Here is a 14,519-nt window from a genome sequence, read left to right as displayed (position 1 = left end):
ATTGCCGACAGTGTGTATGCAGCGCAAACCGGTTTGATATTGCTATCGCAGGAAAAAACAAAACAAGCTCTCGATATAAATCATGGAAGCCGGTATGATAGACACAAAAACCCGCCAGGGTGGCTCAGTGGCTAAGGCGTTGCGCTGCTGTGCACGAGGTCGCGGGTTTGTTTCCCGGCCGGGGCGGCCGCTTTTCTGATGGAGGCGAAAATGAAAAACGCCCGTGTGCACGAGATGTCGGCGCACGTTAAGACCCCCAGGTGCTCAAAATTAATCCGCAGCCCTCCACTACAGCGCGTCTCATCGCCTTCGTTGCGTCGGCGCGTTAAACCCAACAATCAATCAATGATAGACACAAAAGGCAGCGCATGCGCGAGAAGTCTGTCGGTACTGCAGACAGAAAAGGAAAAGCTGTGCTTTAGGCAGGCATGTGCGAAGACATAGTTCATCGGGCGGTAAAAAGACCCATTTCCGCGATATATCGTTTTCTGCTTTGAAGGGACGTGTCTGAGATGCCAAGTTTTTCATACTTTTAGGTGATAAACATTCACCTCACGCATATACCTTTGACCTCTGTAATAAAATTTCCATTGCTAGTACAGGAGTGTCCATATGACTTCTTTGTTAAGAATTAGTCTGTTGTTTTTAATGTTCAGCTGGTTTAATTCTTCTATACTGGATTTGCGCCTACTAGCCCAGCAACAAATTTTCTTGTTTAATAGGATCAGGTAAAGTTGTGACTAATGCCAGAGCCGACAGCCTAAAACACCTAAAGCCCTGGCATGTAAAATATGCTATTACGAAAGCTGTAAAACACAGCAAATGACGACACGCACAAGCACCAAACACCACTGGCTTCAAGAAAGGTATCCTTATTCCTCTTCACATTGCTGCCTTCAGAATTTATCAAAGATTGTTTCCGTGGTTTGAAACAGACCTCAGCCATTAGTTATTTTGCTCGCATCCGCGACTTTCCGGCAGAAACAAGCAGGATAGCTGTACAATATTCCCTGATTTAGAACTTCCCAATCACCGGCAGAAACACATCACAAAGCCATGGCTATTCGCAGCGCTTTCACAGTACAGGGTCTGTGAATCCCTCAAGCTTGTATCCGAACAATTCAAAGTCGTACATGTAAATCGCGTACAACTGCAGCACCTGCTGGCGTGACAATTCTGAGAAGTAGTCAGCCACAGTCCGTCGTCGAGTGTCTTTTCTACGCGCCTTCACATTTCTCTTGGGGAAAGACCACGATGCGAGGCCAATCCTTGGAAGTAAAGCCTCGAGGTCTTGGTCCAGCGTCTCCACCTTTACAATAACGTCGTACCTGTCACGTGGGATACAGCGCATAAAATAAGTGAAGGCTTGGGTGCAGAAAAAACCCCTCTCAGAAACCGAATATAAAAACACGTTTTGCAGGAATCACATTAATAGGCAAATACCGAACCTTCCACTGCCCAAGCAGTAGCGTTTTTTTTTATTTAATATCCCCTATGCATTTACCATGAGCGGAATTCTCAGTTTTTATTTCAGTTTTATGCCCGTTTCAAGTTGTTCGCTTCGAGCGAAGCATCATTCACTGAACGCAGAGGGAGGGCCAGATGAGCTGCACCATATGAGTTATTCATAGGCCTTCTAAATGCACCTACGTCACGACCAGAACGAGCCAGATATAGATTTTCCGAAATATATACTACTCGGAATTCCGCACAAGGTCAGACCTACCTCATTTAAAATTTACTCACTAGAAACGTGGCATGAAATCCAAAATGTTCGCCATCCTTTTATTAACAGCGAAAACAACACAGCACACGAAGGAAGAGGGCACGAACACGGCACTCACAAAAATTTTGAATAAAAAATAGTTCTTAGTAAGCTTCGTGTTCGTGCCCTCTTAGCTTGTGTGGTGTTATTTGCAACTTTAGTAGGCATAATGTACCAATTCATCCAATACTCAGTTTTAACTCCAAGATGTTCGGTTAAATATCCACTGATCGCATGATTTTCCACATTGCCTGCAACAAAGTGAGACCAATATGCACCCAGCGCACACTGAATATTCCCCGATAATTTTGTAAATATACTCTGTTCATTTTCAAATTCTGCGGGATTTTATCCCCGCTAGGTCAATAATCTCCATCTTCAGGTTCAACCACCTCCTGGTATTATAAAAAACTATTTTAAGATCTACAAGTAGATGTTTATGAACACAGGAGCGTCCCGGCAATCTCCATCGCAAACTTGACGTTCCGTTCAGAGCGTACGCCTCTCTCCGGCTTCAGCCCCGCACGCGGCACCTTGAGTAATCTTGGTGACGGTGTTGGCGACACCGCGGACACCGAGCCCCCATACTCTTGCTGTAATCTACCGCGGCTACGAGTTGTAGGTGAAGGGCAGAAACCACAAACGGTGGCCGGCGGAGCCCAGGTCAAGCTCCGGCGGATGGGCTCCCTGTCTGTTTACCAGGCAAGGAGCTCCGGGACCTCTCTCGGCATCAGGGTAAACTGAGCGAAGAAAGTACCCCCCCCCCCCCCCACCCTGCTTTTTTCAATATCGCATGGCATTTTCTTTATGCCCCCAATCCAATGATCGGCCCCCTGAAAGAGGCCGCACCGAAGTACTAGCTAAACGTAAATCAGAATATTTCCACAAATTTCCTGTCATTCACTCTGCAGAAACCACTTCTGTTGCAAAGAAGTCTGCCATTCTGTTGGAAAAATGCATTGAGTTTGTTGCTGGTTCAGACTATGATGCTAAGAAACTCGCATCAGGTGATGTACTGGTTGAAGTAAAAAGGAAAAATCTGAGTAAGAAGCTACTGAAACCGACGACATTGGCCAACTTTACTGTCACTGTGACGCCACACCAGACCCTCACCTCCTCGCAAGGAGTCATATCAGAGAAAGAACGAGAGTCTGAGACAGAAGCAGATCTTCTTGAGGCGCTCCAACCTCAAGGTGTAACTGCAGTAAAACGAATTGTAATCCGGAGAGCAAATCAAGAAACTCCGACAACGCATCTATACCTAACGTTTGATCGCACAGCGCCTCCAGAAAAGGTCAAAGTTGGTTTTAGTAGCTGCAACGTACGACCGTATGTACCAAATCCGAGGCGCTAATTTAAGTGCCAACGATACGGCCATGGAACCCAATCATGCAGAGGGAAGTTCACATGTGCCAACTGTGCTGAGACAGGTCACTCCTCAGAAGCTTGTGAAAGCACCACTCAGAAGTGCCCGAATTGCAGTGGACCGCACGCTACTTACTCGCGTGCGTGTACACAATTCAAGGCCGAAGAGGAAATAATTCCCATAAAGGTAAATGAAAATATCACCTATCCAGAAGCGCGCCACAAGCACAAGCTGCTTTCGGCCACATCGTACGCAGACGCCGCCCGCCGGGGGTTGGGGTGGCGTTTGGTCAGCACGGCAACACAGAGCAGCCTTCTTGCTGACGTGTTGCTGTCCCAACCCCCAGCTGAGCAGCCACCTGCTGCCTCTACAACGCCTGTAGAGGATGCGGGGGCCCCGTCTCTTGCCGGACTGCCTTTGGTAGTCCAGAGTAGTCAGGAATCGCCCAGTGTGGCGACTCCAGTGTATGTGGCGATTGCGATCCCCGCTGGGAGCTCTGCCGCTCTCGCTGTCACCTCTCCACCGGCCCTAGGGACACCTGAGGGCACGGAGGAGATGGACACGACAGGGCCCACAGAAGCTCCCATCCTAGCCTCGCCGCCTGCCCCGCCCGCGGCGCTTCCGGCTGGAACCAAAGGCACCCGAAAGGGTGCCAAGTCCAGGGGGCCCGGTCCGCTGGTCACCCCCCGAACATCTGATAAGAAAGTGGACGTCGAACCGTTCCTCTCTGCATCGCTGCGCAAAGAACGGCCTGCGGCGTCCAAACCAACGGAAAAGAAAAAGAAACCAGCTACAAAAATACAAGCCCCGATAGACAAAACATAAACCCACACACACAATCCAGTAGCTCTGAAAGGTATATAATATGAACAGAAAATATCCAGTGGAACTGTAGAGGCCTCCTTAAACATCTTGACGATGTCTACGAAATATTGCATTCCAATCAGCCAAGTGTGATGTGTCTACAAGAAACACATTTAAACACCAAACACACAAATCTCTTGAATAGTTACATGGTATTTAGGAAGGACACCGATGGTGGTGGTACATCTTCAGGTGGTGTGGCCATCATTGCCCGAAAATCATTGGCATGCCACCCTATGCAGTTACAGACTGTCCTTGAGGCTATGGCCATTAGAACCAGAATTTTCAATAGGCTAATCACAGTGTGCTCCATCTACATCCCTCCTGATTTCGAGCTTTCAAGCTCCGATTTCGAGGGCCTTGTATATCAGCTACCAGAACCTTTCATTCTGATAGGTGACCTCAATGCACACAACACTCTTTGGGGCTCTCTCCGCACGGATGTCCGAGGTCGCCTAATCAAAAAATTTCTAATATCTGCAGGACCATGCCTATTTCACAAAAACAAGCCTACATACCATAGTATAGCACACAACACTTATTCACACCTCAACTTGGCCATTGGCTCTGCAGTAATCTTTCCATCACTTGAGTGCTATGTCGGCACTAACCCATATGGCAGTGACCACGTTCCTACCTCACTAACATACATAGATAAAGGCCCTAACAGTTCCCCTTCCCATTGCAAGTTTATAGAAGCAAGAGCAAACTGGAACACATTCATAGAGACATCTCAAATACACTACACAGATATAACACACTTACTTGTAGAGAAGGCAACCCGGCTCGTCACGGAGCACATTCTCGCCACCGCCAAAAAGTCAATACCCCTGGCCTCTGGGGCCCCGCGCAACCCGAGAAGGCCCTGGTGGAATGACGACTGCAAGCGTGCGCGGGAGGCCCAGAACAAGGCGTGGGGCATCCTCCGTAGACACACCACAAGTTTTAACCTTATTTCTTTCAAAAGAGCAAAGGCATTAGGTAAGCGTGTGCGCCATGAGGCAAAAAGGACAGCTGGCGCGCCTTGCTCACATCCATAAATTCATACACGGACACCCACAAGGTATGGACCCGAATACGTAAACTAAAAAGAAAACACACATAGCCTGCCCCTGGTTAGCACGACAAGGGACACTCTGGAAGATCAGGGTAACACACTTGCACAACACTTCCAACACGCGTCTAGTTCTGCACACTATACAAACACTTTTATGCAACACAAAACATCAGCCGAAAAGAAGCCTATACGCGACAAGAACAAGTCCAAGTCTGCATACAATTGTGAATTTACACTCCATGAGCTGAAGATTGCTCTTGCCACTTGTAAACCTTCTGCTCCAGGTGCAGACAACATTACATACACTATGATTCACCACCTACACGCAGACACCCTTGAGACACTCCTGCACCTATACAACCAAATATGGCTATCGGGGCACCTTCCAAGGCTTTGGAGGGAGGCCATAGTTGCGGCTTTTGTGAACTAAGGGAAGGACCCTTCTTCTCCCGCAAGCTATAGACCTATTGCCCTGACAAGCTGCCTGTGCAAGCTTTTCGAGCAGATGATTAACCGGAGGCTCATGTAATTTCTTGTGTACAATGGTCTTCTCGAGAGCTGCCAGGCAGGCTTTCGGGCAGGGCGATCCACAAATGATCAGCTTGTGGCATTAGAATCATGCATTAAAGATGTCTTTATACAGAAACAGTGTTGCATGACCGTATTTTTTGACATCGAGAAAGCGTACTACACGGCATGGCGTTACGGCTTCCTTGCAGACTTAAAATCCTATGGTGTAACAGGTAATATGTTGAACACTCTTGATAGTTACTTGTCCAAACGAACATTTCGTGGGAGAGTCGGGTCGGCACTGTCAAGAGTTCACATTCAAGAAACTGGCGTGCCTCAAGGCGGATTTTGAGCTGAACGCTGTTTATCGTTAGATCAATTCACTTCGGAAAGCATTGCCTCCATTTATCTCCCGTTTAGTGTATGTTGATGATGTACAAATATCTTTTAAGTCTTGCAACATATCCATATGTGAACGTCAACTCCAGCTTGGGGTAAAGAAACTCTCTCGCTGGGCAGATGAAAATGATTTCAATTTTAATATCACAAAAAGTACCTGTGTCGTATTCTCAAGGAGACGTGGAGTAAGGCCCGATCCTGAAATAAACCTCAATGGTGACCCAATCCCTGTTAAAAAGGAACACAAGTTTTTGGGTGTGGTGATGGATCAAAAACTCACATTCATGTCTCACATCAAACAACTCAAACAAAAATGTCTAAAAACAATGAACATTTTGAAAGACTTGTCTCACCAATCATACAGTGCAGATAAACAACTCCTGCTGCGCCTTTATAGTGCTTTGGTAGGGTCTCGTTTGGATTACGGTAGTGTTGTCTGTGGGTCGACTACAAAAACAGCGCTAAAAATGCTCGAGCCAGTGCTGAACCTGGGGCTTCGCCTCTCGTGTGGTGCTTTCCATACAAGCCCTGTCCAAAGCCTGTATGTGGAATGTGACAAATGGTGCCTGCAGTACCAGCAAATTTATGTTAATTTTTTTATGCTTGTAAAATATCATCAATCGATAACCATCCTTTTAAACCTGTTTTTATGGATACATCCACTTCACAGCTGTTTTTAAATCGCCCATCCGCTTCTGTTCCCTTCTTTTATAGAAAAGAAAGTGAGATATGACAATCACTAGGCGTGCCTCACTCTAAAGAATTTAAACTGTACTGTGTGAAGACGTGATTTTTTCATAGACATGAGGAACAATCAGTAAGGAAACATTTCGTGTTGTATTGTATCTGCTGGCAAGAGGTATTGAAGAAAAATATTATGTATATTGTATAACTTGTGTTTCTCATACTGGAAATGTACGATTTTCGTATTTTTCTTGATTTACTTATTTTTTCTCTCTGTATTGCTGGGTCTTATTGCTAAGCACGCATATTTGATTCGAACATGTCCTCTACTGTGAACTCCTCTGTTGTGAACTCCAGAAGTCAGGAGCCCTCGTCAGGCACTCAATGCCTTTAGCTCCTGCCTCTTCTGCAGGAACTGTAACAACGTCTGCTGAAAAATAAAGTCTTCTTCTTCTTCTTCTTCTTCTTCTTCTTCTTCTTCTTCTTCTTCTAACAAAGAGTGAGAGAGGAGGTGCCTTTACTTAATGTCTCCTTTTTTAAACATCTTGAAATCATCTTGCATTGATTTTATAGCACCATGGCACCTTTGCACTTTGTTGTGTCACTTGTCTTTCATCCACCTTGATAAAAAAGGGTACTGAGAAATTATATTTTGCAGCACTTTCTGTCACTGCAGGAGAAGTACCAGTGTACCGAATTTTACAGTGACGCCTCGAAAACTGCCTCCGCCGTGTCACGTGCTGCGCACAGACTCAATTTTATTGCTTCTGAGACCATAAATGTAACTTGTAGCATCTTCACAGCAGAGGCTTATGGAATTTTTCTTACTGTGAATCACATTGCCAAATGTCATATTCCAAAAGCTCTCATTTGCACTGATTCATAAGCATTGCACGGGCTTTATCATCCCGAAAGAAGTCCAAATGTATTACATCATCAATCTTGTCCTTAGGACAATTATGTCAGCATATGGCGCAAACCTTGAGGTAACTGTTTGTTGGCTCCCAGGCCACTGGAAATGAGACAGCAGATAAAATGGCCGCTGCTGCACTCACAAACACGGTGGACATAACAACAGTACCCTACACCGACTTGAAACCACACATAAAACAACAACTACGTAAAACATGGCAAAAACATTGGCATGAACAGACAGACAACAAAGCCCACATTGTAAAACCACACTTGGGACGACACACAACCGATTCACACAACAGACACACAGAAGTTGCCTTGGCAAGGTTACGGATAGGCCACACACATGTAACACACTCCCACCTGCTCAATGGATCCCCAAGACCCATATGCAGCGGGTGTGGAGAGGGCCTATCCATAATCCACATACTCATTCAATGTAAGGCACTTGACATTAACACGACGCAAACACTTCCCACAGCTGTACATACGACATATTCTAGAACACCCGTCATACTTCTCAGGAGACGAGCCCATGTTTTCATTCAAACGTGTTTTTAAGTTTCTAGCCGACATAAAAGTTTTACACCTCATTTCTTATCATGCATCTTGACAACCTGGCCCTTTACACCAGTCATCTTTATTACGTTGCGTTTTACTTTAACTTTACTGAAACGTTCTACTTTTACTTCCATGTCACTCTCACGTAATCATTATTGTTTGGCGCTCTTTGCCCTTAGTTGGCCTTGCGCCAGTAAACTCCAAACATCATCATCATCTCCGGCTTCAGACATCCGCCACGCGGTGTTTCTGATACATCTCTCGTACACAGTTCCAACGACACTTGGCGCTCAAAAATGTCTCAGTCGGGGTGTGTACTTCATTTCAAAGCGGCAGTGGCAGCCTGTCGTTCCTTTTATTGCCCGCCACTATCGGCTTTTCTTTGCCGTCATTCGCATTGCGTCCTTTTTCGCACCCATGGAGTGGCTGCAGCCTCAATTCAACAACTTGCAGAAGGGGTGTCGGGAGTCGCGGTAGTACACGTGAGAAGTGCTGTCAGCTCGCATGGCGCGCCAACTGCGCTCAAATCTGCATGGTTTACACAGTACGGATGCGGACACTTAAAAGCTACCGTTAAAGGTAATTATCACACATATGACTCCACTGTTATTACTACGTGTTACCTGGCAATGTTCCATCAGACAGCTTGTTCTAGTTTTTTTTCATGTACCGCAGAGGCAGTACAGAGTCGGTGTCTTGCCCGCGGATTCGGCTTTGACACTGGCCACAGTCAGCGTATTCTATCTGCACGCAAAACAAAAATATCCGTGTGTCAAAATGTCCTGCAAATGTCGTGGTCTTGACTATTCCTAATTATACATGACGGCCCACCTGACACCCAAGTGTGGTTTCACTAGTCTATAGCCCCTCTTCTCTAGATTTTCACGCAAAACAATTAAACGCCTCTTAAAGGCCAACTGCACTCAAATTTTCGACAACGTAAAAATAATGTCAACTAACAGTTCATATAAAAAGGGTGCGAAATGCAAAACATTGCGCTTCAAACATCAACGCGCGCGACGAAAACGGCTCGCGACATTCGCGTTTTCGGAACCAAAACTGAATAGAAAAGGCGGCCATACCGGCGGCTGGACGTGACGTACGTGAGGGAACGAAAGCGACCGCGCCAGAGCCGGCGGCCGCTCAGAGCCGCCTTCAAATGCGCGTGGTAGCGCCACAGAAGAACTTCCACTAACGTTTGCCCATGATAAAAGAGTTGGGCGCAATTCCGGCATCCCGTTGCTATCAATCGAGATGAAGTAGACCACCCGACAGTAATTTTTTCCATCATAATAACTGCCAGAATGGCAATTTTTGGCATTGCAAGTAAAAAACAGACCCTGATTTACAAAGCTATTTGCTCGTATACGATATCGAAAAGCAGCTTTTATTATAGCCGACCCCTCGGCTATCACGTCGCCCTCTCTGAAGGGAACAAATCGCATGCGGGAGGAGATAAATCACTATTTCTACTATACATTACATACAAACAGCTTCGTGAATATCGGCCCAGTATTTTTTTCCCCTGTGTGCACATCGAGAATCGAATTATAACAGGGATCTGAAACTATTAGCCCGCCTAAAGAGCTAAATGACGCACTAAAACACGAAAACACTTCCTATCTACAGCTGTTTTCTACTTTAACCAGAGACAGATACTGTTGAAAACGTTTTACTTTCAAATAAACTAAATCTAACGCTCAAAGTAAATACTTCACTTGGGAATCGAACAAAAATATAATATATTGTTTAGCCGAGGAGCAGTTTAGTTTTCGCACTTCCCAAATACGATGACCAATATTTGTGCGGGTGTATTTGTTACTACGAGAAAGCCTGATTTTGGTTCACTTAGCTAGCGAGACAAAAGTCGCACAAATGTTTATAGCCGCGTGTACAAGAACTCTATTTGGGTCGTAAAACTTTTGGAAATGTCTAAATTATAGAGGTGGCATTGGGCGAGGCCAAATGAGGTCAATATTGCACGCGAAAGTGCAAGTGGTCAATAATTTATAATATATCTTTTTTTTCTGTGGTAAATGCAATAGGAATGAGAAATGTAAGGCAAGTGCTCCTTTCGCGCTATTGTTTTCTTTGAGTAAAAATATCATTTTCAAGTAAAAAGAGTTTTGCTAACTCCAACACGTTCGGAAGCGCCTGAATAGGTTTAGGCTTCTAATAATTTTTTTGCATTGAGAAAAATGGGGGATATTACTGCCTATGCGGTTAGTTTAAACATTTCATGGCGACGCCGGTACAGCGCGCTGGTGTAGCAGAGAAACCCCGGGCGAACGCATCATTGCGCCCGGCGGAGCGCCCTGCAAGTCGCCGGAGAAGCGCGAGCTTCACGGAACAGGTTCCCCAACCTCCGTCACAGGTCGCTCGGAACTTGTTACGGCGACTCTCCGCCAGGTGCAAACGTCGTCTGCTCGGAGGTACTTTGAACGGCGGTACCTAGCGCTCTTTGTGATTACGAAGCTAAGGATTTCGCCATGGTGATTTTAAGAGCATAGACTACTTATTTGGACAAAAAAAAGTTTGAGTGCAGTTGGCCTTTAAGTAAAAACAGTAGCGTTCAGCGTGGGCATCACCTAACATTGATTTTAGAAATTGCCTACAGTGCAAGGAGAATAATATTACGGTGGGGATAATTTGGTTCTGGTGTAGTCGACCGCAGATACCTCCCTCATCTTTTGCACCATGGCCCACCCATGGTCGTGGCTGACAGAAGTGGCACATAGTTAAGTCGTCGAGCCCGTCGATCGACAAGCATGCGTCCGAGACCTGTACTGAGAACAGCGCCGATAATCTGTGCAAGATAATTGTTCCCGTGCGAAAGAACACTTACCCTTATAGCGGTAACCTAGGGCAAACCGGGGTGATTGGCCTTGCCTCTTAATAGTTTTTAAAGATCTACGGATAATAATAAAAAGATCGACGCAAAAAGAGAACGATCAACAAGATCGTAATATGAAAATGCCATACTTCTATCAGCGCAACGTACTCTCCACGCTCCTACGGGATTTCACACTGTCGAAATACCTTCACCTGGAAAGTGCCTGCTGCGATGAAATTGCATGACATGTGACGATTGTATAAAGTTACTCATCATTATGTGTACGAATTCTGTGTACACCTAACAAAAGCGGTGTGATGTCCTCTGCTGAGTTTTTTAATGCCCCTAATACAACCGCAGCCGTACAGTACTTGAGCAACTACACCACATAACGCAATGCCGCTTATGATTCTGGCTTAATGCCTTTAGGTTGCTCCTCAGTTCGAAATAAACCCCGTGATAAAAATACTGATATTCCGAGGAAATCATTTCCTCATTAAGATGTTACGTTAGTTTCTAACACACGTACAAGTCCTACAAATATTATAAGTACAAATTCAAAAGTATTATAATGCAACAACCGCTACTACGCCCTATTGAATGCTCAAACAGCCGCATCGAAAACTGATTCTGTTTAAAGGAGCCATGAAGACAAAATACAAGTTTGGTTTATTAGAAAGACTGCTTAGTTCCAATAACAATGATACCAATATCATCGCAAACTTCCAACAAATAACGGAGATTTTAAAAGAAACCATGTGAAGCAGTTGCGACCCCGTAGCCAATTTCCCGCAACTTTTCTATGACGTCATGAAACCTTGTTTGTGCGATTGGCGGCCGCCTAACTGACCTGTCGTGACGACAGACAACTGGACTTCTGCATTGGGGCCTCTAGTTCCATTTGACTACATCACTTAAATGCTAAATGCAGTTAACGCACTGAAAATTATGTTTTTTTGTTGGCCCGTATGACGTAATTCTTGCTCATAACACGTCACTGTGGCGCAAAATTTAAAAGTTTTTAAATACGACTTGCTTTTTTTCGTTAAAAAACATCTTTTGTGGCTGTAATGGAGCTGAGTGAGACACTGAATCCTAGTTCGTTCAAATTAAACTAAGTTGTATTTTCTCTTAATGGCTCCTTTAACGCGTACGTTGCCATCAAGGAGATTTTCGAAACACGATATTGCCGGTCCGTCTCGGTATTGTGTGCCCCAAGTCTAGACTCACTATTCATTTTTTTGTTTTCCAAAAAAAGAAATGAAGTCCGTCAATTTTTTCGTACAATGCAACGGGACCTACCTCATGCTGCATGGCCTGCAGCGAGGTGTGAAGGGAGCCCAATGCGGGTCCCAGTCTTTCAGTGGTAGCTTCAGAATATTGTTGACGAACTCTGCGAAAGTAAAAGTCCCGCTGGGTCCTTGGCCAACAAAGCCACGTTTGTACATGACCTTGGCTCCGGGTATGGAAGGATGAGTCGTCAGTATTTTGTCAACGTACGCGGAAACAAGCCTGCCAAAAGGGTGCCGGACTACAATGAGCTTCGTGTATTGGGAACCTAGCTCTTCCGCCCAATAGGTGCTTGGAGCAACAGAAGGAAACCTAGCCTTAAACGCATTAAAAATGTCGTCAGGGTCATCTCCAGGGTCCTTGATGTGCTCTGCTGCTAGAATCAGTGTCTTTAGGCTAGAAGTGGCTGCCTTGGGAATAGGACAAAATCCAAATCGGTGCTTCTCGACGAGGTGGAACGAACAAGTCTCTCTGTCGCAGTACGGATGACGCCAGCTCGCTCTGGAGTCCGTTTTGCTTTCCCTTAAATGGGCCTCGTACTTCTTGCAGACGGAGGCTATCCGGGTCAACCTGGAGGGTAAGTCGTCCAATTCTTCGCTTGCCGTGTTGGTGTTCGGACCAAAGAGGAAATCGTGGGCGGTAAACACGTAACCAGAAACCTGGGACGAGAATTCGGGAAAAGCGCGTTAAATACGTCTTTGTACCTGACCTAGTTCCACTGTAGCAGATCGCTTCAAAATACATATGACACTTTCTTCTTCGACCCACTGGCATTACTCGTCGCAACGCTACCATTAACGGCCTTCTAGTCGTGAGATGCCAACACTTTTGCTGATTTTCAAACATATTTTATAAAGAAGCGTTAAATCACGAATGTGTTTGTTTAAGAAAAGAGTGGGCTAGAGATATTAAACGGAATTAATCGACACAGAATGGTGTAAAGGCTTGTACTTGCCTATATGTTCGTAACGTAATCCTTAAAACCTAATATCAGCTCTTTATATATATGCTGCTCGATGTGATACCTATCTGAAAAACATAACACCGCGCAGAGGACTCGGATCTACAGAGATTCTATTGTACAAAAAATGCCAAAGGCACTTGAACGAATCCACATGCCCACTGAAGCTGCTGCCGTTTTACCTACCCGTATCCCATGTCGAAGGTACCAGTAGCCTTCAAGGATGACGAAGATGGTGCCCAAAGCTATTGTGGAAACTACAATCGCCCAACGTGCGTGACTAGGTTGCATTGCCATTTCAAAAGCTCTTCTCGGGCTATTAAACTAACGGTTAAGGCGCACTCAGCTGTGCACAGGTTAGAGCTGATATGCTGCATCTGCACAGCATTTCCGCGTATGCTTCAGCTCAGGTCAGCAAACATGGTTGTCATATAAACCGTGAGTTCCCCTTATTGTGTGTAGCTCTGCTCTAAAAAGAAAAAAAAAATGATAGCAGCAGCTTGTGATCCACATGCGCCAAGGGCACCGCAGAATCAACTTCGCCCTTGCAGGTGGCTGATACCCCACCAATAATAAAATCAGCTGCAACTATACCTGCGCTGCTGATATGAAGCGTCATGAGGCACCTAATTTGTACGCACTGCTTGGCCGAAAGGGAATAGCACATAGCTTTCCGAAAAAGTGGGACAAATGATAGACCCACTAAAGCGATATTGCTTCGCTTGCTCTAAACGCACAGCTGTGTCCCATTAACCTGCTTCAGAAGCTATCTATACCCAAGAATGCAAGCAGAAACTGCTCTCTCCTCTCGCTCATCTATTCTGACGGCTATTGTGCCTCCGCATGCGTCCCGTATTGTTTTGTTGCTGGCTTGTATTTTTTAACCTTTATCTATGTCATGCTATAAAACAGGCTATAATTTTTTTTATTACCAGGTATACCAGTCGTCCTCACTCAACAAAACATATTTACCACTGAAGCATGGTTCTGTGACACCGGCCGTATAGTGGGCAGGCTTTGTGGTTAAAATTCTTTTTGTGGTCTGCACGTCACCCTTCGTGTGCCCCTCAGAAACAGGGATCTTTGGTTTCCGCACTTCAACAATGTGGAATAACCTTTTTTCGGGGATACACTATCCGGCCTCCCGTGTACACCATTGTGGAGCCAGGCCAAGCGCGAACAAGAAACGCTGTACAGGCCAGTCCACCAAACGGTACATGTTCCTCCTTTTCTATGCCATATGGGTGTAGTGGGCGTTCTTTATGGAACGTTATTTGAGGACGTGCTTAAGCAAAACCGCTGTCAAGCAGTCAA

General features: G+C 45.5%; 1 protein-coding gene across 1 annotated transcript; it reads right to left on the bottom strand.

Moving 5' to 3' along the window:
• Positions 1–897: 897 nt before the first annotated feature.
• LOC144141828 (carbohydrate sulfotransferase 14-like) lies at positions 898–13,496 on the bottom strand. Its single transcript, XM_077673315.1, has 3 exons — positions 13,392–13,496; positions 12,257–12,903; positions 898–1,328 (listed from the first exon to the last, which is right to left on the bottom strand). Exons 1-3 carry the CDS (start codon positions 13,494–13,496, stop codon positions 1,076–1,078), a joined length of 1,005 nt encoding a protein of 334 aa, XP_077529441.1. The 3' UTR covers positions 898–1,075.
• Between the last annotated feature and the right edge of the window lie 1,023 nt (positions 13,497–14,519).

This window comes from Haemaphysalis longicornis, unplaced genomic scaffold (genome assembly GCF_048455015.1).
Source record: "Haemaphysalis longicornis isolate Haplotype H1 unplaced genomic scaffold, Haemaphysalis longicornis Haplotype H1 scaffold_6, whole genome shotgun sequence".
Taxonomy (NCBI): domain Eukaryota; kingdom Metazoa; phylum Arthropoda; class Arachnida; order Ixodida; family Ixodidae; genus Haemaphysalis; species Haemaphysalis longicornis.
This window is presented reverse-complemented; position numbering and strand designations above follow the sequence as displayed.